The 21,298-nt window shown below is 45.3% G+C and overlaps 1 protein-coding gene across 2 annotated transcripts in view; it reads left to right on the forward strand.

Moving 5' to 3' along the window:
- TNFAIP3 (TNF alpha induced protein 3) overlaps window positions 1–20,966 on the forward strand; it is a 69,144-nt gene extending 48,178 nt beyond the window's left edge. For both annotated transcript variants that reach the window (XM_069234281.1, XM_069234282.1), the window contains exons 7-9: window positions 13,180–14,099; window positions 15,092–15,312; window positions 20,472–20,966. In XM_069234281.1, the coding sequence (XP_069090382.1) occupies window positions 13,180–14,099; window positions 15,092–15,312; window positions 20,472–20,729 (1,399 nt within the window). In that variant the 3' untranslated portion in view covers window positions 20,730–20,966. The remainder of the gene's footprint in view (window positions 1–13,179; window positions 14,100–15,091; window positions 15,313–20,471) is intronic.
- Window positions 20,967–21,298: the final 332 nt, after the last annotated feature.

Genomic DNA, 21,298 nt, shown 5'->3' on the forward strand with positions numbered 1-21,298 from the left:
TGAGGGACCCCCTGTACCATACAGGCCCTCTCAAGTGCAGCAAACCACTTGTTAATGTCATCCCCCTCCTTGTAAGGGGGAACTATCTTGTGCAGATTCCTGGAATCATGCTCTTTCACAGGATTGCTATCAGGAATACTGCTGCTGCCACCATGGGGTCCAAACCCCAACCTCTGTCTCTCCTTCTCCAGATCTAGGGATTCCCTGTCTAGAGCCAGCTGTTGCTGTTTAAGCTTCAGTCTGGTCTCTTCCACTCTCAACTTGTTGAGTTCCCTTTCTAACATTTTGTCTTCAGGGTGGGTGGGTTGGGAATGCTTGGATACTGAGGATATGTTGGAATTAACAGAGGGAGACCTGTCCCTAACAGCTTGCACTCTAACATCCTGGCCTTCAGGAACAAAAACATCCCTACTGTGATGGGAGCTTCTATTACTACCAGCATTGCTATGTGGTCTGCTAAGGGGCAGATTTGGAAGAGAACCCTGTACACCTCCCTCAAGGGGCTCCCCTGAGTCAGAGTGTGAGCTATCTACTAACTTCTCAGTTGAAGTGCCAGCTAGGGACTTCTCATTCTCAATGAGCATGTTAAACAGAAATTCTCTAGAAGGGTTGTTTCCTACCACTAAACCTCTATCAATGCAGAGACTCCTTAGGCTCTTAAAGTTAAGATTGTCATAAGTTGTATTGACCATTTTAAGAGAAGTTCCTACATCGGACATGATAGAAGAAGGTTTAGGGACAGTGAGAAGAGGGAAAAAGTTTCAGGACTTTTTAAAGAACAGAAAAAAAACTTTTTCGAACTTTTTGAAACTTTTAGAAAGTTTAGTTTTTTCAGCACTTAGCAGAAAGTGTAAGAGAAGAAAAGCAAAACTTTTTGGTTAGGTGTACATACACTGAACTTGTTTTGTATATTATTCTCTTATGAAAAGTACAAAATGACAAAGTGGTAAGTAGTTGCAAGTACTTATCCCACCGCTGCACAACCAATGTAGGAGGCTGGCCTGGCTTGTAGTGGGTACCAAGGGGTACTTACACTCTGTACCAGGCCCAGTTATCCCTTATTAGTGTAGAAGAGGTGTATCTGGCAGCTTAGGAGGTAGCTATAGCAGAGCAGCTTAGGCTGAACTAGGAGACATGCAAAGCTCCTACTATACCACTGGTGTCATCTGCACAAGATCATAAGAAAACACAATACACAGATATACTAAAAATAAAGGTACTTTATTTTTATGACAATATGCCAAAAGTATCTCAGTGAGTACCCTCAGTATGAGGATGACAAATATACACAAGATATATGTACACAATACCAAACATATGCAGTAATAGCAAAAGGAAGTAATGCAAGCAATGTAAAGTTACAATAGATTGCAATAGGAGCACATAGGTATAGGGGCAACACAAACCATATACTCCAAAAGTGGAATGCAAACCACAAATGGACCCCAAACCTATGTGAGCTTGTAGAGGGTCGCTGGGACCGTAAGAAAACAGTGAGGGTTAGAAAAATAGCCCACCCCAAGACCCTGTAAGGTAGGTGTAAAGTGCACCTACAACCCCCAGAGAGCACAGAAGTCGTGATAGGGGATTCTGCAAGGAAAACCAACACCAGCAAAGCAACAACAGTGGATTTCCGGACCTGAGTACCTGTAAGAGAAGGGGACCAAGTCCAAGAGTCGCGACAGTGTCGAGAGTAAGCAGGAGCCCAGGAAATGCCAGCTGAGGGTGCAAGGAAGAAGCCTGGTGTTTTGCAAGAACGAAGAGGACTAGGAACTTCCCCTTTGGAGGATGGATGTCCCAAGTTGTGAAGAAGCTTGCAGAGGTGTTCCCATGCAGAAAGACCGCAAACAAGCCTTGCTAGCTGCAAGGGTCGAGGTTAGGGTTTTTGGATGCTGCTGTGGCCCAGGAGGGACCAGGATGTCGCCACTTGGATGAGGAGACAGAGGGGGCGCCCAGCAAGTCAGGGAGCCCCGCAGAAGTACCGGATCAGGCACTTAGAAGAGGAGTGAACCTGAGTCCACCCAAAGTCAGAAAAGGGAGTCCTACGGCGCCAGGAGGACAACTCAGAAGGTTGTGCACTGCAGGTTAGAGTGTCGGGGACCCAGGCTTGGCTGTGCACGAAGGAAATCCTGGAAGAGTGCACAGGAGCCGGAGCAGCTGCAAATCACGCGGTACCCAGCAATGCAGTCTAGCGTGGGGAGGCAAGGACTTACCTCCACCAAACATGGACTGAAGAGTCACTGGACTGTGGGAGTCACTTGGACAGAGTTGCTGAGTTCCAGGGACCACGCTGGTCGTGCTGCGAGGGGACCCAGAGGACCGGTGATGCAGTCTTTTGGGGGAAGATTCCGTCGACCCACTGGAGATTTCTTCAGAGCTCCTGGTGCAAGAAGGAGGCAGGCTACCCCCAGAGCATGCACCACCAGGAAACAGGCGAGAAAGCCGGCAGGATGAAGCGATACAAGGTTGCAGTAGTCGTCTTTGCTACTGTGTTGCGGTTTTGCAGGCGTCCTGAGCAGTCAGCGGTCGATCCTTCCGCAGAAGGTGAAGAGGGAGATGCAGAGGAACTCTGGTGAGCTCTTGCATTCGGTATCTGAAGAATTCCCCAAAGCAGAGACCCTAAATAGCCAGAAAAGGAGGTTTGGCTACCTAGGAAGGAGGATAGGCTAGTAAGAAAGGTAAGAGCCTATCAGAAGAAGTCTCTGACGTCACCTGATGGCACTGGCCACTCCGAGCAGTCCAGTGTGCCAGCAACACCTCTGTTTCCAAGATGGCAGAGGTCTGGGGCACACTGGAGGAGCTCTGGGCACCTCCCCTGGGAGGTGCAGGTCAGGGGAGTGGTCACTCCCCTTTCCTTTGTCCAGTTTCACGCCAGAGCAGGGCTGGGGGATCCCAAAACCGGTGTAGACTGGCTTATGCAGAGATGGGCAGCATCTGTGCCCATCAAAGCATTTCCAGAGGCTGGGGGAGGCTACTCCTCCCCAGCCATCACACCTATTTCCAAAGGGAGAGGGTATCACACCCTCTCTCAGAGGAAGTCCTTTGCTCTGCCTTCCTGGGCCAAGCCTGGCTGGACCCCAGGAGGGCAGAAACCTGTCTGAGGGGTTGGCAGCAGCTGCAGTGGAGACCCCGGAAAGGCAGTTTGGCAGTACCCGGGTTCTGTGCCAGAGACCCGGGGGATCATGGAATTGTCTCCCCAATGCCAGAATGGCATTGGGGTGACAATTCCATGATCTTAGACATGTTACATGGCCATGTTCGGAGTTACCATTGTGACGCTATACATAGGTAGTGACCTATGTGTAGTGCACGCGTGAAATGGTGTCCCCGCACTCACAAAGTCCGGGGAATTTGCCCTGAACAATGTGGGGGCACCTTGGCTAGTGCCAGGGTGCCCACACACTAAGTAACTTTGCACCCAACCTTCACCAGGTGAAGGTTAGACATATAGGTGACTTATAAGTTACTTAAGTGCAGTGGTAAATGGCTGTGAAATAACGTGGACGTTATTTCACTCAGGCTGCACTGGCAGGCCTGTGTAAGAATTGTCAGATCTCCCTATGGGTGGCAAAAGAAATGCTGCAGCCCATAGGGATCTCCTGGAACCCCAATACCCTGGGTACCTCAGTACAATATACTAGGGAATTATAAGGGTGTTCCAGTATGCCAATGTGAATTGGTGAAATTGGTCACTAGCCTGTTAGTGACAATTTGGAAAGCAGAGACAGAATAACCACTGAGGTTCTGGTTAGCAGAGCCTCAGTGAGACAGTTAGGCATCACACAGGGAACACATACATATAGGCCACAAACTTATGAGCACTGGGGTCCTGGCTAGCAGGGTCCCAGTGACACATAACAAACATACTGACAACATAGGGTTTTCACTATGAGCACTGGGCCCTGGCTAGCATGATCCCAGTGAGACAGTGAAAACACCCTGACATATACTCACATACAGGCCAAAAGTGGGGGTAACAAGGCTAGAAAGAGGCTACTTTCTCACAGTTACTTCCATCACCTGCAAGCAATCTAAGCTGATATCTGTGTTGTGGGTCTTGGAGTGACATGTGAATTCCCTTCTCTCTGGGTGCAACCCTCTTCATCCATCCCACAATCCCAAATTGTACATAACCAAGGTAAGGGATCGCACCATCAATGATTTAGTGCCCAGTTTTGGGGAATGACGGTCCCTATCCCCATCCAATATGCAATTGTAATCCCAGCCCAGACAATGGGGGATCCCACACTAGTCTCCAGCACCTCTTGTATATTGTCATGAAAGGAGCAATCATCTGTGTTGGGTGCATAAGTGTTTAGAATTGTAGGGGGTGCACCATCCAATGTACCTTGCAGAAGCAGATATCGCCCCCTAGATCAGCCTCACTATATGTTTGCATTAAAGAGACACTCTGTGCCACCAATATCGCCACTCTCCTGGCGTAGGGGAAAAAGAACGCAGAAAACAACTGACTCCACCACTTCTTGGCAAGTTTCTGTGACTCGCCTTCTATCATCTGCGTTTCGTTAAACAGGCTATTTGGATCCTGTGCCGCTGTAGGAATGACTGCACTCTGTATCGAGTTGTGTAATCTTTCAGCCCTCAACATTCCAAGTCGCTATACTTACCTGTCAAACCATAAGACCGTTATGGGTCCCCCCCCCTTGTCTAACCGCTCCCCACTGCACCCCATGTGGGTGGGAGAAATGTTCTCACAAAACACCCCATATCTCACACAATAGTTTGCTCTACAAAAATAACCAATGTTGGACCTGGCCCTTTTTGCGGTATCATCCCCAAACTTTTACTAATACAGCAAAGATCTGGGAACAGGCCTTCCTCCTATTTTTCCTAACCTGTTTTTGTTGGCTTTAGAACTCTGAGCACTTTACCACTGCTAACCAGTGCTAAAGGGCATATGCTCTCTGTGTAAATTGTACTGTTGATTGGTTTATCCATGATTGGCATTTTTGATTTATTGGTAAGTCCCTAGTAAAGTGCACTAGAGGTGCCCGGGGCCTGTAAATCAAATGCTACTATTGGGCCTGCAGCACTGGTTGTGCCACCCACATAAGTAGCCCTCTAATCATGTCTCAGACCTGCCACTGCAGTGTCTGTGTGTGCAGTTTTAAACTGTAAATTCGACCTGGCGAGTGTCCCCACTTGCCAGCCCTAACCCTTCCCTTTTCCTACATATAAGACACCCCTAAGGCAGTCCCCGGGTAGCCCCATGGGCAGGGTGCAGTGTATGGTTGAGGTAGGACATGTACTAATGTGTTTTATATGTCCTGATAGTGAAATTATGCCAAATTTGGTTTTCACTGTTGCAAGGCCTAGCTCTCTCATAGGTTAACCTGGGGATTGCCTTTTAAAAATGATTAAAGCGCAGATTCCCTTTGGGAGCAGATTGACATGTGGAGTATGGGATCTCTGAACTTACAATTTTAAAATACATCTTTTAGTAAAGTTTGTTTTAAGATTGTGTGTTTGAAAACGCCACTTTTAGAAAGTGGGCATTTTCTTGCTTGAACCATTTTGGTGACTCTGCCTGTTTGTGGATTCCCTGTCTGGGTTAGTTTGGCAGTTGGGCTGTTTTCACCTCTCTCCAGACAGTGACACAAAGGGGGCTGGGGTGCAGCCTGCATAAACTGATGAGCCATCTGTGCCAGGAGGGAGGGTAGGAGTGGTCACTCGCACCTGAAAGGGCTGTGCCTGCCCTCACACAATGCAGTCTCCAACCCCCTGGTGTGTGTCTGAGACCATGCCTGGGCAAGGCAGGATTTCACAAGTGAGACTTTCCTTTTAAGTAAGCCTACTTCAAAGGCCAAAATGGGTATAAGAAGAGCACCCAAAACCACAGACATTAGACACTTCTTGGGATAGACACTTTACCTCACAGACACTTCTGGACAAGAAACCTGCTGGTGAAGAATCCCTGAACCAGACCTGCCAAGAGGAACTGCATGGCTGCCCAAAGGACTCACTGGGACTGCTTTTCTGAGAACGACTGCTGCCTTGCTATTGCCCTGCTGCCTTGCTATTGCCCTGCTGCCTTGCTATTGCCCTACTGCCTTGCTATTTGCCCTGCTGCCTTGCTGCCCTCTCGCTGTGCTAAGAAGTGCTCTCCAAGGGCTTGGATAGAGCTTGCCTCCTGTTCCCTGAAGTCTCAGGACCAAAGAGACTTCACTCCTGCAACTGGACTCCTTGTGCGGTGAAAATTCGACGCACAGCCTGCTAAAAACGATGCACAGCCTGCCCCGCGATGAGAAGTTCACTGCACGCCGAACCGGAACAACGTAGCCCAACTTCGCAAGGAGAAGATCAACGCAGCGCCTGCGTTGCCACCGGAACTTCAACGCACGGCCCACCGGATCGACGCACAGCCAACCTGAGACGCAGCCCGACTTCCAGAGAGGAATCAACGCAGTGCCTGCCATGAGGGAGAAATTTTCACGCAACGTCCACTGAAATTGACGCATCGCTTGTGACTTCACTCCGCAAGCCCAGGATTCCACACACCATCTCCGCGGCACCAGAAAACCCCGCAAACTGAAGAGGAACCAAGTCCGTGCGCCGGAAATCGACGCAAAGCCTTCCCCTGCATGGAAAATAACAACGCAAGTCTGTGTGCGAAGGGGTGAAACCAACGCACACCTCCGCATTTTCCACGCATCGCCTCCTCTGCGGTCCCTTGCGGAGATTTTGAACGCAAACCAGGTACTTTGTGCTTGCAAGAGACCTTTATTATTCTTAACAGACATTTATTTGTTTTGCAAAGACTTAAGACACTTTATATCACTTTTACAGTGATATCTCAACATCTACTTATTGCATTTTAATCGCTTTGACCTGTATCTTATCAGACAAATATTATATATTTTTCTTAACACTATGTGGTGTATTTTTGTGGTGCTATATGGTGTTATTGTATGATTTATTGCACAAATACTTTACACATTGCCTTCTAAGTTAAGCCTGACTGCTCAGTGCCAAGCTACCAGTGTGTGGGCACAGAATAATTTGGATTGTGTTTGACTTACCCTGACTAGAGTGAGGGTCCTTGCTTGGACAGGGGGTAACCTGACTGCCAACCAAAGACCCCATTTCTAACAACCAACAATCAAAAAAATAAATAAACAGAGACAACAAACCCTAACCCTCCTCTACCCCATATAAACAGTAGAACAGGAAAAACAAAGCATACTGTAAATCAATACAGCTGCCAGGATGAACAGCCTAAACCCAAACCCCCTAAACTTAAGCCTACCACTACAGTGGAGGAAGCATCTCCCACCCCATAAACAAAGTATACTGTGTCAGCTCCACGATTATGACAAACCCCAGAAGACCCGTAACCACACCTCACTAGGTGGCAGAGGAGGTCCGCAGGAGCTCTACACCAGCCCGCTCTGGCAAATGCTAACCACAGCTTCTTCAAATTGGTCATACACCATACCATATATCATAGAAAAAATATAGTCACCACATTGATATATTCCATAGAGAGAGAAAAAAAAAGATAAGAAGCAAATCCCTGAAAAACAAGGCTTGCTGGCATCAAACGCCGACCCTGCTCCTAGGTCTAGCGCATGTGCAAGTCCATCGGGAACCAGCAACAAGTCAAGAGGGACCGTCGCCATCGTACCATCCTGTTGAATTTCGATTCTGATGGGGTCTCCCCCCTGAGCAACTCTGTGAAGTATCCATCTGCTCTGTGCAGCGTTGTCTCCAGTCTGAACTACCAGAACCTCCCATTTGCCCAGAGTCCGAGCGGGCCCGACCTGACCCACCGGGGTGGTGCTTTGTCCCACATCTTAAGCCATCTCCAGACATCTTCAGGGTGATCAAAGAAGTGGGACCTGTCCCCAGAGATGACCTTCAAGCACGCCAGGTACAAAAACATATAGTGTACATTCATAGAACAAAGCTTGTCCTTCACCTCCAGGAAGTCCTTTCTCGAGTTCTGCACTTTGTTGGTGTAGTCCAGGTAGAGAGAAATTTTAAGATTTTCAAAACAGTACTGTTGGTCTTGCTGGCCACCCGTAGGATACAGCCTCAATACCTATACTTAGGATCCGAACAATAATGTCCTGTGGGGGTGCCCCAGGTCTAGGAGGAGCAACCAGTGCCCTGTGCGCATGTTGTATTGTGAACATAGTGGATAACCTCACAGGGTTCAGCACATCTCTAATACGCCGCTCCACAGAGACCTTTGTGGAGGCACCCCCGCATGCTCTGGAAATCCAAGAAGGCATACATTATTGTGTCGTGACCTGCCCTCCGTGTCCTCCAGCCTCACCTCCAAGGCCCCCGATTTGGAGGTGACTTGTGCCAATTGTTTATGCACGGTGGTGACCTCCGTCTGCAACTCCACATTGAAGCCTTCCCCCACTTTAACCATATCGGAGAACTTCCTGAGGTCTGCCCGGCGGAAATTCACTTCCAGAGCCACAGTCTCTATTTTCCCTTCAGGGGCCACCCTAGAGCCCTGGATCGCTGTAAGGAGTTCAGCACAGGAGGGCTTCTCCGCGGATGCAAGCATTGTCTACTCATCTCTCAGCCCACTGTGTCGCATCTGGCTCTGAGGAAGAGGGGTGGAAGTGGTATAGTGCTCCATAGTGTTCCCCTGGAAAGGAGCCACTTGCTTATGCCGTCCCATCACTGCGCCCGCCATGGGGGGGAGGGGTAGGAAAAGGAGTCACCCCACCACACAGATCCAAGTGTACCACACACTAAGACCACTTGTGCCTATCTCCACAGCCACCACAGTCCCTGCTGTGTGTGAGGCACCATCCACATCTAGCTCTGATGTTGCAGTATCACGAAAAGCGATAACCATGGCCCATCTCAAAGAGCCCAAGTTTCTACAGTGCCTCAACACTCGCCGTCAGCAATAGGGGCAAAACCAGAGGTCCACTCCAATGGAAGAGCATGCCATGCAGGACTCCACAATAAGCAAGGACAGCACCTGTATCAAAATCCATTGGGAGTGTAATAGATTCAGAGTTCCTCAAGGCACCCCACGCATTCCAGAATGAAATCGGCAACAACGCTACAGAAGTATCCAGTCAACAGAGTCTGCGGTCTAGCTCCCCCACCAGCCACTCACCAAAGTATTACGGTGCACAGCAATGCAGATTGAGCACAGTGTCAAAAGTCTTCTTCACAGCTTAGCAAGGGGAACAATGTAAGGAGGGGCCACATACTCCAACCCAATATCCGTAGCCTCTTTCACTGTCCTCTGAGTGCCTTCCTTTGGCCCCGGCAGGCTCGGTCCCGAAGACCCACCCAGGCTACACCAACCACAGCTCAGCACAGTGCTCCTCTCCTTGTTCCTCTGAGCTGAGAGCCTTCAGCCCCACTGAAGACGGCTCCCACCAGCACCACATTTTGGGCGGCCACCACCACTAGCACCTACCCGGCCTGCCCGGCGACATAATCACAGCCTCTGCCTGCCGCCCATGTACTTCAATGGGCACCAGCACAGGCCGGCCCACACAGCCGCCAGCAGCCCCAAAGAGGTCCTGCACACAGTTTGCCCAATGACCTCAGCACCGAGGGTCCACCGGGCGGTGACTCGTGGACCGGTTCCTCCACTGCCAAGTCCCCAGGGTCCTCACTAGGCCTCCTCAACCAGCCCAATCGGCAATGCGCTCCCCCGTTGCAAGCAGGGGGGCACCCTCAGCATACTGCTCTCCTCTTGAGGGCAGGGAGGTATCCTCCCTCGCAGGGGATAACAACCCCCCCCTCCCCACCGGTAAAGGATGTTAGAGCGGGGTCCCCACGTCATCCAGCCTAGGCCAGACATCCACCCGCTTCCACGTGGTACTGGCCCACCACACCGCACCACTGGCCCATGCTGCCCGCAGCACTCCGTCACAGGGACTGTAAAAGTGTTGGGCAGGCAGCAGCACTCTGTTCCTCACCCGGGCGATGCCCCACAGAGTACAGATACAGCAGGATTCTGCAGGATAAGGCCAGGGCGGTGAGGAGCTCCCTAAGAGCGCTTCCCGCTGGCCATCTTGTTTGGCCACACCCCCATCTTTTTCATTACTACTTTATAAACCACACATCCATATCAGTTTTTATCTTCTTCTTGCCTAACTTGCTTACCGACACAAAGGTTCATTCTAGTCCCTGCCTGGACTGTAGCAGAATACCATTGCAACATATTAAAAGCAAGACCTATTGTTTCCAATACATTTTACGTACTTAGTGGGCTTTGGTTCAGCCCCTTGCTCATGATTGGGTGGCTTTGTGATCTATTTTAGTTGTCTGTTCTTGATTCAGTGACTTTACTCCCTATTCCTGTGTTTGTCCCTCCCAGAAGCATTTCAGTCCCAGTGTTCTGATCATATAAGTTTCATCCTTCCACAGCATACTTGATGGACTTCTTTATTTGCACTCCATGAGAGTGCATTTGTTTCCTTGCTCTCTCTCCCTTTCCTTTTTATACACACACAAGCATCTCTCCCTTTCCTTACTATACACTCAACCCCCTGTACACTTGGTTTCACAGTACCCCATGCTCCCTGATTTTTGCCTCCTTGTCCTCCTCCCAGTCCCACAAGGTGTGATTTATTATTATTTTTTCAAACATGCCCAGGAGCTTGTAGGTGCTACCAGGCAACTTGTGCCATTTTTACACTCCTCAATTAGTTTTTCTGCCTTTATTTATCATTTTAATTTACCTTTTGTACGCATTGTGATGTATGCCTCATAATGCACACATGACACATTGTGGTCTTTTTGGCATGGTGTCCTGCAGTAGGAAAATTATTCCAAGATTGACAACCATGCATGCACCTGTGTCTTACTGTGTGTGTGTTTGCATGCTGATACCAACAATTCTAGGGAAAATATATTTTATATTCTGTGGCAGATACAGGAACATAGCGGCGCAGAATGACGGAAGCACCGCCAACAGGCTGGCGGTGCTTCCAAGCCCATTCTGACCGGAAAACCGGGGCCGGCGGTATCCCGCCGTTTTTGCCCCGGCTGGGCGAATCCGCCAGGGCAGCGATGCAAGCAGCGCTGCCCTGGGGATTCTGACCCCCTTACCGCCAGCCTGTTTCTGGCGGTTTTCACCACCAGGAAGAGGCTGGCGGTAAGGGGTGTCCTGGGGGCCCTTGCACTGCCCATGCCACTGGCATGGGCAGTGCAGGGGTCCCCGGCCAGCTTTTCACTGTCTGCCTAGCAGACAGTGAAAAGCGCGACGGGTGCAACTGCACCCGTCGCACGGCCGCAACACCGCCGGCTCCATTCAGAGCCGGCTTCTGTGTTGTGGCCTCATTCCCGCTGGGCCGGCGGGCGCTAACTTGGTTAGCGCCCGCCGGCCCAGCGGGAATGTTGGAATGCCGGCAGCGGTCTTTTGGCCGCATGGCGGCCGATTGGCGGTTCCCGCCTGGCGGGCGGCGGTATGAGGGCCATAGTGTTTTGGTGCAATTGAATGCTGTCCTTTATTTTGTAGCACAACATGACTTAAGCGTTTTCTGGAACAATATTATAGACATACAGTGTGCACATCATTATGCTCGAGCGCTTCACATATGCATGACTGTTTGGCACAATATGATGCGAAAACAAAAATATGATGACCATGTAATTCTTAGTATAATACAATAGACAGAGAGCCTGATTTAGATCTTGGCGGACGGGATTACTCTGTCAAAACCTTGACGGATATCCCGTCCACCATATTACAATTCCATTATATCCTATGGAAATTGTAATACGATGGACAGAATAATCTTCACGTTTATGACAGAGTAACCCATCTGCCAAGATCTAAATCAGGCCCAAAGTTGCTAGTCCAGCAAAAGCAATGATGCTATGCATGATATGATAAGCATACTTTACCATGGCACAATACAAGAGGCATATTATTCAGTGGCATAAAACAGTGAGAATGTTAAATTCCATAGAGATTGTATCCTTCGGGTAAGATTTTTGTGTTCTCATTTTATGGCACAGTGGTCAGTATCTTCCCTAGCACAATCTAATGGACCTATTATTTTTAACAGTGTCTCTGCTAGTTGTTTTGTTTCGTATGTGTCTTTTCTCTGCAATTCACACTTTTTTTCCCTTAGGACATTTTCCTTTTATTATTGTGTGTGTGTGTGTTTGTGTGGGTGTATGTTTCTGTAGTTGACATACTTTGTGTCGTCCCACTGAAAAATCAGCACTGTTGCGATACAGTTATGGTCTCTAGCGCTAATTTAGATTCATATTGACCTGGACTACGACAGGAATACCAAACAGTGGTAATGCCTGACAGATCTGCACAAATATGAGGCCCTATCACGAACCATATATCCTCTACAAGGGGGAGTGGGGTTGAGTATGGGAGATGCTTCTAATGTTAGTTTTGTATTGGTGACCACTTTGTTTTCCCATCTCACAGATGCAGTATGATTGGCTGAGATGTGCTATGTGTATGTGTAAATCCCATATACTGTTAGAATTAACATGCTTACAAATCTGACCATGAGCTTATTTCCACTGCTTGCCTCTTATACTCATTAGTGAATTAAGAGAAAGTAGATTTGTGGGAGGTTAAGTTGTGGAGTCTCTGTGTTAAGCAGCAAAAAAAGAGCTATAAAATGCAATAGTGAGATTCTAAGACACAGTCAGCTAATGCAGATAGGGTGTCTTTTTGCAGAAGTAGCTCTTTTTAGCAAAGGAAGTGGGAAGATACCCACGTTCCGGGGGACATAATTTTACATTCAATTGCTATTTTACAGCTGAAGATACAGTTCCTGATTGACAACCGAACCTAAAGTTCCTTCCTGGCCACAGCCGCTCCCTTCAAATTCAGTGATATGCTTGTCTCAACAAGTCTCTTGCTATGCTTTTCCCATCGGGGGGAGTTTCCTGATCAAATTAAAAAGTATCTGCTTGGAAACTGAATCAATGAATCAATCAATCATTCATTTGTAGAGTGCGCTACTTACCCGCGAGGGTCTCAAGGCGCTGAGTAGAGGTGTTTCCAAGCATATGGTTTCAAATGAGTATGGGGAATTCCAGGACCACCTTTAGTGATGTTCCCTAAGTAGGCTAATTTAAAGCACTGTATTACAGCTGCTAGCATATTTCTCTTTGCTTCTCTTCTTCCTCTTGCACCCTAAGTCGTGTTTCTTCTTCAGTGAATTGATTGTTTGTCTTTTTTTATCTTTTTAGGTTGGACGAAGGCAACTTGCCAAAAGAGATCAATTTGGTGGAAGATTACTTTCAGCTTGTACTGCATGAATACAAGAAGTGGCAAGAGCTTTCTGAGCAGTCCAGTAAGGGGACTACTGCTAGGAACAGGATTGAACTGTCCCTTTCACAACTATCCCTGGTGGAGGTCAAATGTGAAACTCCCAACTGCCCCTTCTACATGTCTGTGAGTACCCAGCCACATTGCCATGAGTGCTACGAGCGGAAGGAACAGGAAAACAAGCCAAGGCGGCAAAACTCTAAGAAGGGCTCTGAAAAACTGAAACCACTAGGGTTGGAATCCTGCAGGGATGAACCATACAACCCTAATGCATGGACAACTGAGACATCCTTGATGGGGCCTCGCTCTGCCCCAGCGACTGCCCCCAGCCTTTTTCTGTACAGCGAAACCAACGCAATGAAGTGCAAGACACCTGACTGCCCATTCACATTGCGTGTGGAGCTCAATGGACTCTGTGAACGCTGCCACCAGGCCAGATTGGCTACTACCTGCAATAAAATGGAGAGGACCAATCAAACGGACCTCATGCAGTGTACAATGTGCCATCAGGACACAACAAGGACATTTAATGGCATATGTAGCATATGTTTCAGAAAGGCAATGGAGCGGACTACCTCAAACTCCAGTTCCAGTTTCCCCCCTATGAATCATCAAAGGTCGTTGTCAGACCCTTCACACATGTCAGGGGCCTTCCTTCACTTGTCTGGTCAGACAACGCATAGTAGCGATCCAGGGAATTCTCCTTTTGAGTCACTGTCAGTTAGTCTGGAGGACCGGGCAGTGAACCAGAAGTGCAGAAAACCTGGCTGCCCCTTCTTTGGGACAGTGGAAAAAGAAGGCTTCTGCACAATATGCTTTTATGACTTTCGGGAAAATCATAGTAAGTTAATGTACCTTGTTTGCTGTTAACCACAATTCCGTTTCTAGTAATCATTACATTTTTAAAAAGTTTAAGGCCACGCAGGGAAAGAGTTACATAGAGAATCGTGAAATTCCAAGAGTGAGAATAGAAGCAATTGGGTCAGTGGACCATCAGAGACTATGGGCCTGATTTAGATTTCGGTGGACGAGTTACTCTGTCACGACGGTGACGGATATCCCGTCCGCCGAAACATAAATTCCATTATTTCCTATGGGATTTACATCTAAATCAGGCCCTCTGTCTTTTAAACAAAGTATTTTGCCTTAGCAAAATTCGTCAGTTAACAGCTGCAGTGCAAAAAGCATCCTCCTTTACTGGTTAAATAATGAGTTTCTAAATTATTATAACGTAATATGATCTCAGGTGAATTTCTAATTGGATTGGGTCCTGGGTGTCTTATTGATAGCTTTTTGTTCCAGTTTTCATTCTCTGGTACATGTTCCCCGGCAAACTGAGGTTTACACTTTGTGGAGATGCCAATCAATGAGTGGGAAGATTTGTTTTGAGTAATACCCAAATATGTTTGACATCCTAGACATAGCCTCTGAAATATATGTTGTTTATTTCATATAAATTTTAATTAGTGTTGCTGTCCTCCTCACTGAAATATTTGTTGTTTATATCTTAGACAATTTTAATTACTGCTGTTATCCTTCCTATTATTGCTTCTTTGCTATCAAAAATATTGTTTCCTCGTCTGTCATCGACAAAGTGCTCAATTTTCATCTCTTATATTTACTCATGTGTAGCCGATAATATACAAGATAGCTTGCTGATTATTCAGAAGTCTCGAATTTAGAAGATATCTTGCTTGTTGTAATAGGGTACTTGATTACACGAATCCCCTTGTAAAACACATCTGGAAATGGAGGCAAAGATGTTACTAAGGTTGAGGTATGCATTAGATTTTTTATTTTATGAAGTCTTAAATCGGAACATCTTTCCTGCAGGTCAGGCAGCAGTCCTTCACCGAAGATCACCAATGAGAAATTCCCCATTCTCTGGACAGTCTGAGCCTTCTGCCACCTTTCACAATGCAGCACCATGCCAGGGCCGGGGTTGCAGCACTTTGGGGAACACGATGTTTGAAGGATACTGCCAAAAGTGTTTTATTGAGGCCCAAAGCAGGAGACTCCATGACCAGACAAGGACAGAGGAGCAGCGGCCTGACGTAAGTAAACATAAAACTGGATTTATGCAGAGGTGTTTGGGAGATCTACTCGCTATTGGCAGTTGATCTGGCTGGCAATACCTGTTTTTTGGGTGTCTCGCCCCTTCTTACACTTTGCACGTCTGGTGACCCAAATCTTTCCAGATTGCTTGATGAGACCTGGTTTTCTGATGCAACTAGATTGTCAGTAACCATCGTCTGCTGTGTAAGTATTTGTTACTTTGTAGAGCATTTCACTTAAGTTCAACATTGTTATATTCTATACTAAAAATGTACGCTGGTGGCAGTGATAGTGTTGTGTATAGCTTTTCCTTTCATTTCCTTTTCAATGTCTTGGGTGTCTTTCTGGGAAATCGGCAAAATTTGGTTATCAAAAAAAAAATTACGCTAATGGGTTTTTATGCCTTAACAAATGGAAAAAGATAGTTAGTTGATGGAGTGACTTCTACTTCATAAGATATTTGATAAACAGAATGAAATCTAAGAACCAGCAGATTATATATTACATGACCCTTAGTTAAGAAACGAGAGTGTGTGTGATGGCTGGGAAAGGAGGCATTGGGTGTAACAAAGGCCCCTACAGGCCCTGTGGTGCAGGGGGCTCAACCATTCAGAGTGCCTCCATTCTGCCCAAGGCCATTCAATATCTGTGAGATGTGGGAGGCTTATGGGCCACAAACCACATTCTGCAAGGAGGCCACATCATTTTGCGTTATGTCACTGGGATCATTGAGTGAATGAGATAAGGCGCTGAAGATGGGAGTATAGGTAGAGGAAGGGAGTGAGCAAGGGTAGTTGGAGAAACCAAGAAGACCAAAGTTGGCTTCCGAGTAGAAACAATGAAAACACCTTCTACATGAAAAGGTAGTATCTTTGGAAGTGAACTCATGAAAGAAAGTGGATTGAAAGTGCAGCCTGTATGAGAGTATAAGGCTTGCCAGCCTTTAACTGCAACCTTCATCTGTTCATCTGGTGAGGTGAGCAGTGTTCAGAGTGCCTTTTAGTCATGCAAAACAAGTAAGGACAGTTACATCGTTTCCTGTCATCAGTAAGTAGTTTTCGTTAGCAGACACAATGCGGTACACACATAGGAAGATACAATTTTTGGAATAACTCAAGCGATCAGAATGTGATGTTATAGCAGGACATCCCATGGCAAGTTGCAGCATAAACATTATACAAGCATAGGTGAGGCAAAAAGCACAAAGACACTTTTAAAATAAATGAAGGACAAGCAGGCTGGGGTGGTGGATGAAGCAACATGGATGTGGGGCTTAGAGACACACAGTTGAGCAATAGCAATACAAGCAATGATGCAGCACATGGAAGAGAAAACAATATGTAGCTCTGGGAATGGGAAGAGAAGCTCATGAGGGAAACAGCTGGAAAATACATGCAGTCGAAATGCCATGCATAAAGAGAGATTAAAAAATAATTCCCTAAAAGGTGAACACTGGTGAAAACTTAAAAGGAGGCAATCAGAGAGGTGGTAAATAGGCTGTCCTTCATGGGAGGGGCAAAGGCAGGATGTTCCGTCTAAAATAATTAAAGCCAGCTAAAATAAAGCAAGCAAATTTAAGTGACAATTAAAAAGAAGTGGTAAGCAATAGGCAGGCTTTAAGTTCATGTTAGTTCTCAGAGGTCCCCAGTATTTCCTTCACAACCAGACTGTTGTGCCTCGTGACAGGCTCGATCTGAAAAGGGTTAATTTTTTTTTTAATTATTATTTATTTTTTTAACAGCAGGATTCAGTCAACTGCTTGCTCTGAGAATTAACTTGCTTACTTGACAAAAAAAAGCAATGTATGTTAAGCTATTCCATAGAAGCTTGAAAATATAAGTACCCTATAAGTAAGTAGAAACTCTTTTTTTTCTTTTTTTTTTTTTTTTTAGCAGACGTACCATTTTTTCAAAACTGTTTTCATTGTACTACACACTTACCAGTAGTCTGCATCAGTCAGTGAGAAAAAAGATGAGCATATTAAATGCAGAAATCATGACATAAGTATTCCTGCATATATGGGCTAGGGTTGACACCTATCACTATTCAGCCCTAATTGTTATTTTTCTAAAATAAAATAGAAGCAGGTTACTGAAAACACATAGTAATGTCACATAACCCTGTGACTGCTTTATTTGACAATCTCTTTTAAGAAACTAACTTGCCTTCTCAAAACAAATATCCCATCCATTACGAGATAAAATTTGTGATCCGTTGAATAACAATGTTATTAATGACGTATTTATTTCAGAATGTAATTTTCAAAATGTATTAAGTATTTTACAAGGCAATCTAATTTACGCTCAAGCACAGTCAATAGAAACAAGGTAAACAAAAGGAAAAAAACTAAGCTAATCAATAGTATGATTAGTACATTACTCTTTTTAAGGAAAGCATAAGTACCTCTTCCAATATCTATTTCAGGGTTATGTAATAGGAAACATGTAATTGTGTTTGTGTCTATCTTAATATGATATCTAAAAAACAGACTTGTTATAATGCTGATTTTCTTCCTAAAAAACGAGCTGAGAGGTAATACAAGAGACACAACTTGGTGGAAGCTTTTAAAAAAGAACTACAGTTTTCTTGATGGAAAACAGAGGCATTCACAGATTATGGATTGTAAATGTATTTTATTACTGATATGACTTCATGAGAAGGAACAAAATTCAGATATTCTACTTATATGTGTTTTCTGTGTACTGTTGTCTATAGGGTAAAAGAGGTAAGGGATATTTCTTGACATATTTTATTTTAAAGTTGTGTTGTTTCATAACAGATGCCCAGGCCAATTGGCAATCAATAGTTGCCTAAAGACATAAAAGAGCTATTGAGTCATCTCTAAACAAGCCTACGAGAAACTACATGCTCAGAACTTTGGCTTCAAAGTGAAATCCCTTCAGGCCTAATTCCAGTCTTAAACCTTCAGTGCTAGTAGGCATTAGCATCTGTAATGCTTTTTTAAGACATTTCCTTCTAATTTTCAAATTCAGGGCCAAAGTGAAGGATGAGAGCTATGCAGCTGTAGAGAGAAATTGGTATAATTATTTGCTTGTGGACCTTATGGAGAGGTTGTTTAGAGTAGCCATTGTAAGGAAATTTAAATCTTCGCAGGCCAGGCAAGTTTTTCCTTCTTCTCCCAATGGGGTGTCTCACTTAAATTACTTGTGAATAACAATCCTGTGTATTTGTACTGGTTGACCACCTCAAGCCTGCAGCCGCCAACCAAATTGAACTTGACCTCACAAGCCCCATCTTCCTTTTACGATGCATTATTTCACTGTGCAAATTGTCTTTCTGTGAGCCCTGAGCCTCTGGAAGTAGCTTAAACAGTCTCATCACATGGCTTTGTTCAAGTCCTGCATTCAGCCTTTAATTCTTCAGCCAAAAAATCATAGCACCATAGAACTTTAAAATTAATTATTTTTGAAAACTGAAATATTAGGAGAATATCTGAAAATAAAATCTTTCTTTTTGAAAGGGCCTGGGCTCGGTTTGTGTTGCACTATCACATAGGCAAGCTGCTCATAGCCTTCTGCAGCTCCATACTGGAGGGCAGAAACTTTTCCTGTGCTCGATAACAGAAACATCTGCTAGGTAAAGCTATGTCCCGATTTAACTGGTAGATCTTTTCATATTTCTAGCATACCCACGTTCATAAATTATGAGATTTGCGTAGATGAAAAGCCATTTATATGGAGGAAAGGTACAAACAGGAAGTTCAGTCTTTTCAAAGAGGTTTTGAATAGTGGTGATCTCCTTAGAGGGAGTGATGAAACATTTCATCTTGTATACAATGACTGCTGGAGATCTTTATAGCTGTCTTTGTCTTAATTTATCTTTGAGGCTTTCTGTGGAAGTTACCAAATGCTCCCCACCAGCACTGCATTGTGGGTAAATGGTAGGGTGTAATCTCCTCCATATCAGTGAAGCATGCATTCTCTGAAGGAGTTTCAAATTCATTGAGGGATAAATGATCAGTATGCCTAAGTTGCTCTATCTTGGAAGTTCGGTGGGACACAGATTTAGATTCCCATAATGTAGGATTTAGAGAGGCTGAACTGAAAGTGCTACAGTTCAAGATTCTTTATAATTGGTATTGATCACCACTAACAATAGTCCCTGTAGGTGTCTAGTCGCAAACTAAATGCTGGCGCTGCTCAGGTACACTACGTGACATATTGCACTTTTCTAAGATTGCAAGCCTTGGATTGCTTTGGGAACCACACATGGTCCAAAATAGACAATAACATGGAAGAACTCTTTCGAGTGGCGATCACCTTTATTGTTATTGATTCTCAGACTACTTGCTCAGTTGGCATTGGTACTAATCCTATGGAACAGACATTGACCGGGTATAGTGTAAGGTTGTTTCAACTAATTTTGAGATTGATATCCTTAAAGTTGCCCGGATTTGGCTCAAAACTGTTATTTAATATGCTATTCAGTCTCCCTACACTTTCAAGGTTAACATTTTGGCAGCTCTGCTGTCAGCTTTGCTCAGTTGGCATTGGTACTAATCCTATGGAACAGACATTGACCGGGTATAGTGTAAGGTTGTTTCAACTAATTTTGAGATTGATATCCTTTGTGCCAGGTTCAATATAAATACAAAATTTGCCAATAAAAATTATTCTGCTGCTGGAGAAAGTTTTATTGCTTCCCTGTCAAACTGTTTCCAGCTTAAAACCACCTTGAAACGGAACTGTGTTGCTTTCTTGTGTTATTGCTTCCAGACTGTGCTTGAGCAATTCTTCACCCGTAAACTAACGGCCTGATTTAGAGTTTGGCGGAAGGGTACTCTGTAACAAACATGACTGATATCCCGTCTACTATGTTACGATCTCCATAGGCTATTGTGTGATCTTAATACGGCTGACGGGATAGCCTTCACATTTGTGACTGAGTAACCCCCTCTGCAAAACTCTAAATCGGGCCCTAAGTTTAGTGTTTATTGCTCCCCTAGTGGTAGGATTCGGAATAGTGACCCATCTGCTAACCACAGAAAGCAGCATGTGCCCTATGATGCACCTTTGGTTCTATTATAGTCAATATATTCCAATCACTAGGCAAAGAGTATTTGTTATTGGCTACTTTATGAGCTAAATTCCTTGTTTGCTTAAGTTGTGTGTGACATCTGATTATGCTTTCCCTCTAGAGGCTAGACCGGGTCCGAGAAGTGCAACGCAGCTCGACCACCATCATGCGTAAAAAGTGTGCCAAGACCTCTTGTAACAGTACTGTGGCACAGCAGAATGACCAACTGTGTACAGAATGTCAGCGTGGAGGACGTCGGGAGTCACCCCTAGAGCCTCCGAAGCAGCGCTGCCGGGCACCTGGTTGCGACCACTATGGGAACCACAAATGCCGAGGCTTCTGTAATGAGTGCTACCAGTTCACACAGAAATATCATTGAAACGAAAAGCGAAGGAAGCTTTATGAAGGACTTTTTCACCGGACGAGAACTTTAAAACACTGCACTTTGGTGATCCTTCTTCACACTCGGAGGATTATGGCTGCTTTTTTTGTTGAGTGACATGTGTGGATTCTACATATTTTATATGTGTATGCATACTATTTTGTACATTGTAAATTATTAACCACATGCTCTATTATTGTACATGAATAACTTAATACACCCCTTTGTGATTTACTTCGGCCTCAAAAATGTCTGCTTTTTGCTAGTGAAATACTAATGAATACAAAGGCTTCGGCATCTAACCTGAGCTTATGGTCGTACAATTACGTTGGTACACACGTACGACTTTTGTGTTTTTTGCTTTTCATAAAGAATTTTAAAATGTAAAACATGCATTCAATCTTTGATATCGTAGACCTTGCCAGAGGTCTCGTGACTTTGATATCCCAAAAGCAATGCAGTAGACAGAGAAACGCTTCTCAAAAGTACTTGCTCATCAAACCAAAAAATGAAGGTATGTTTTCATTTGAACAGCTCCTTTGCTGGTTTCAAGGGAGTCCCCAGTA

This window comes from Pleurodeles waltl, chromosome 5, assembly GCF_031143425.1.
Source record: "Pleurodeles waltl isolate 20211129_DDA chromosome 5, aPleWal1.hap1.20221129, whole genome shotgun sequence".
NCBI lineage: Eukaryota > Metazoa > Chordata > Amphibia > Caudata > Salamandridae > Pleurodeles > Pleurodeles waltl.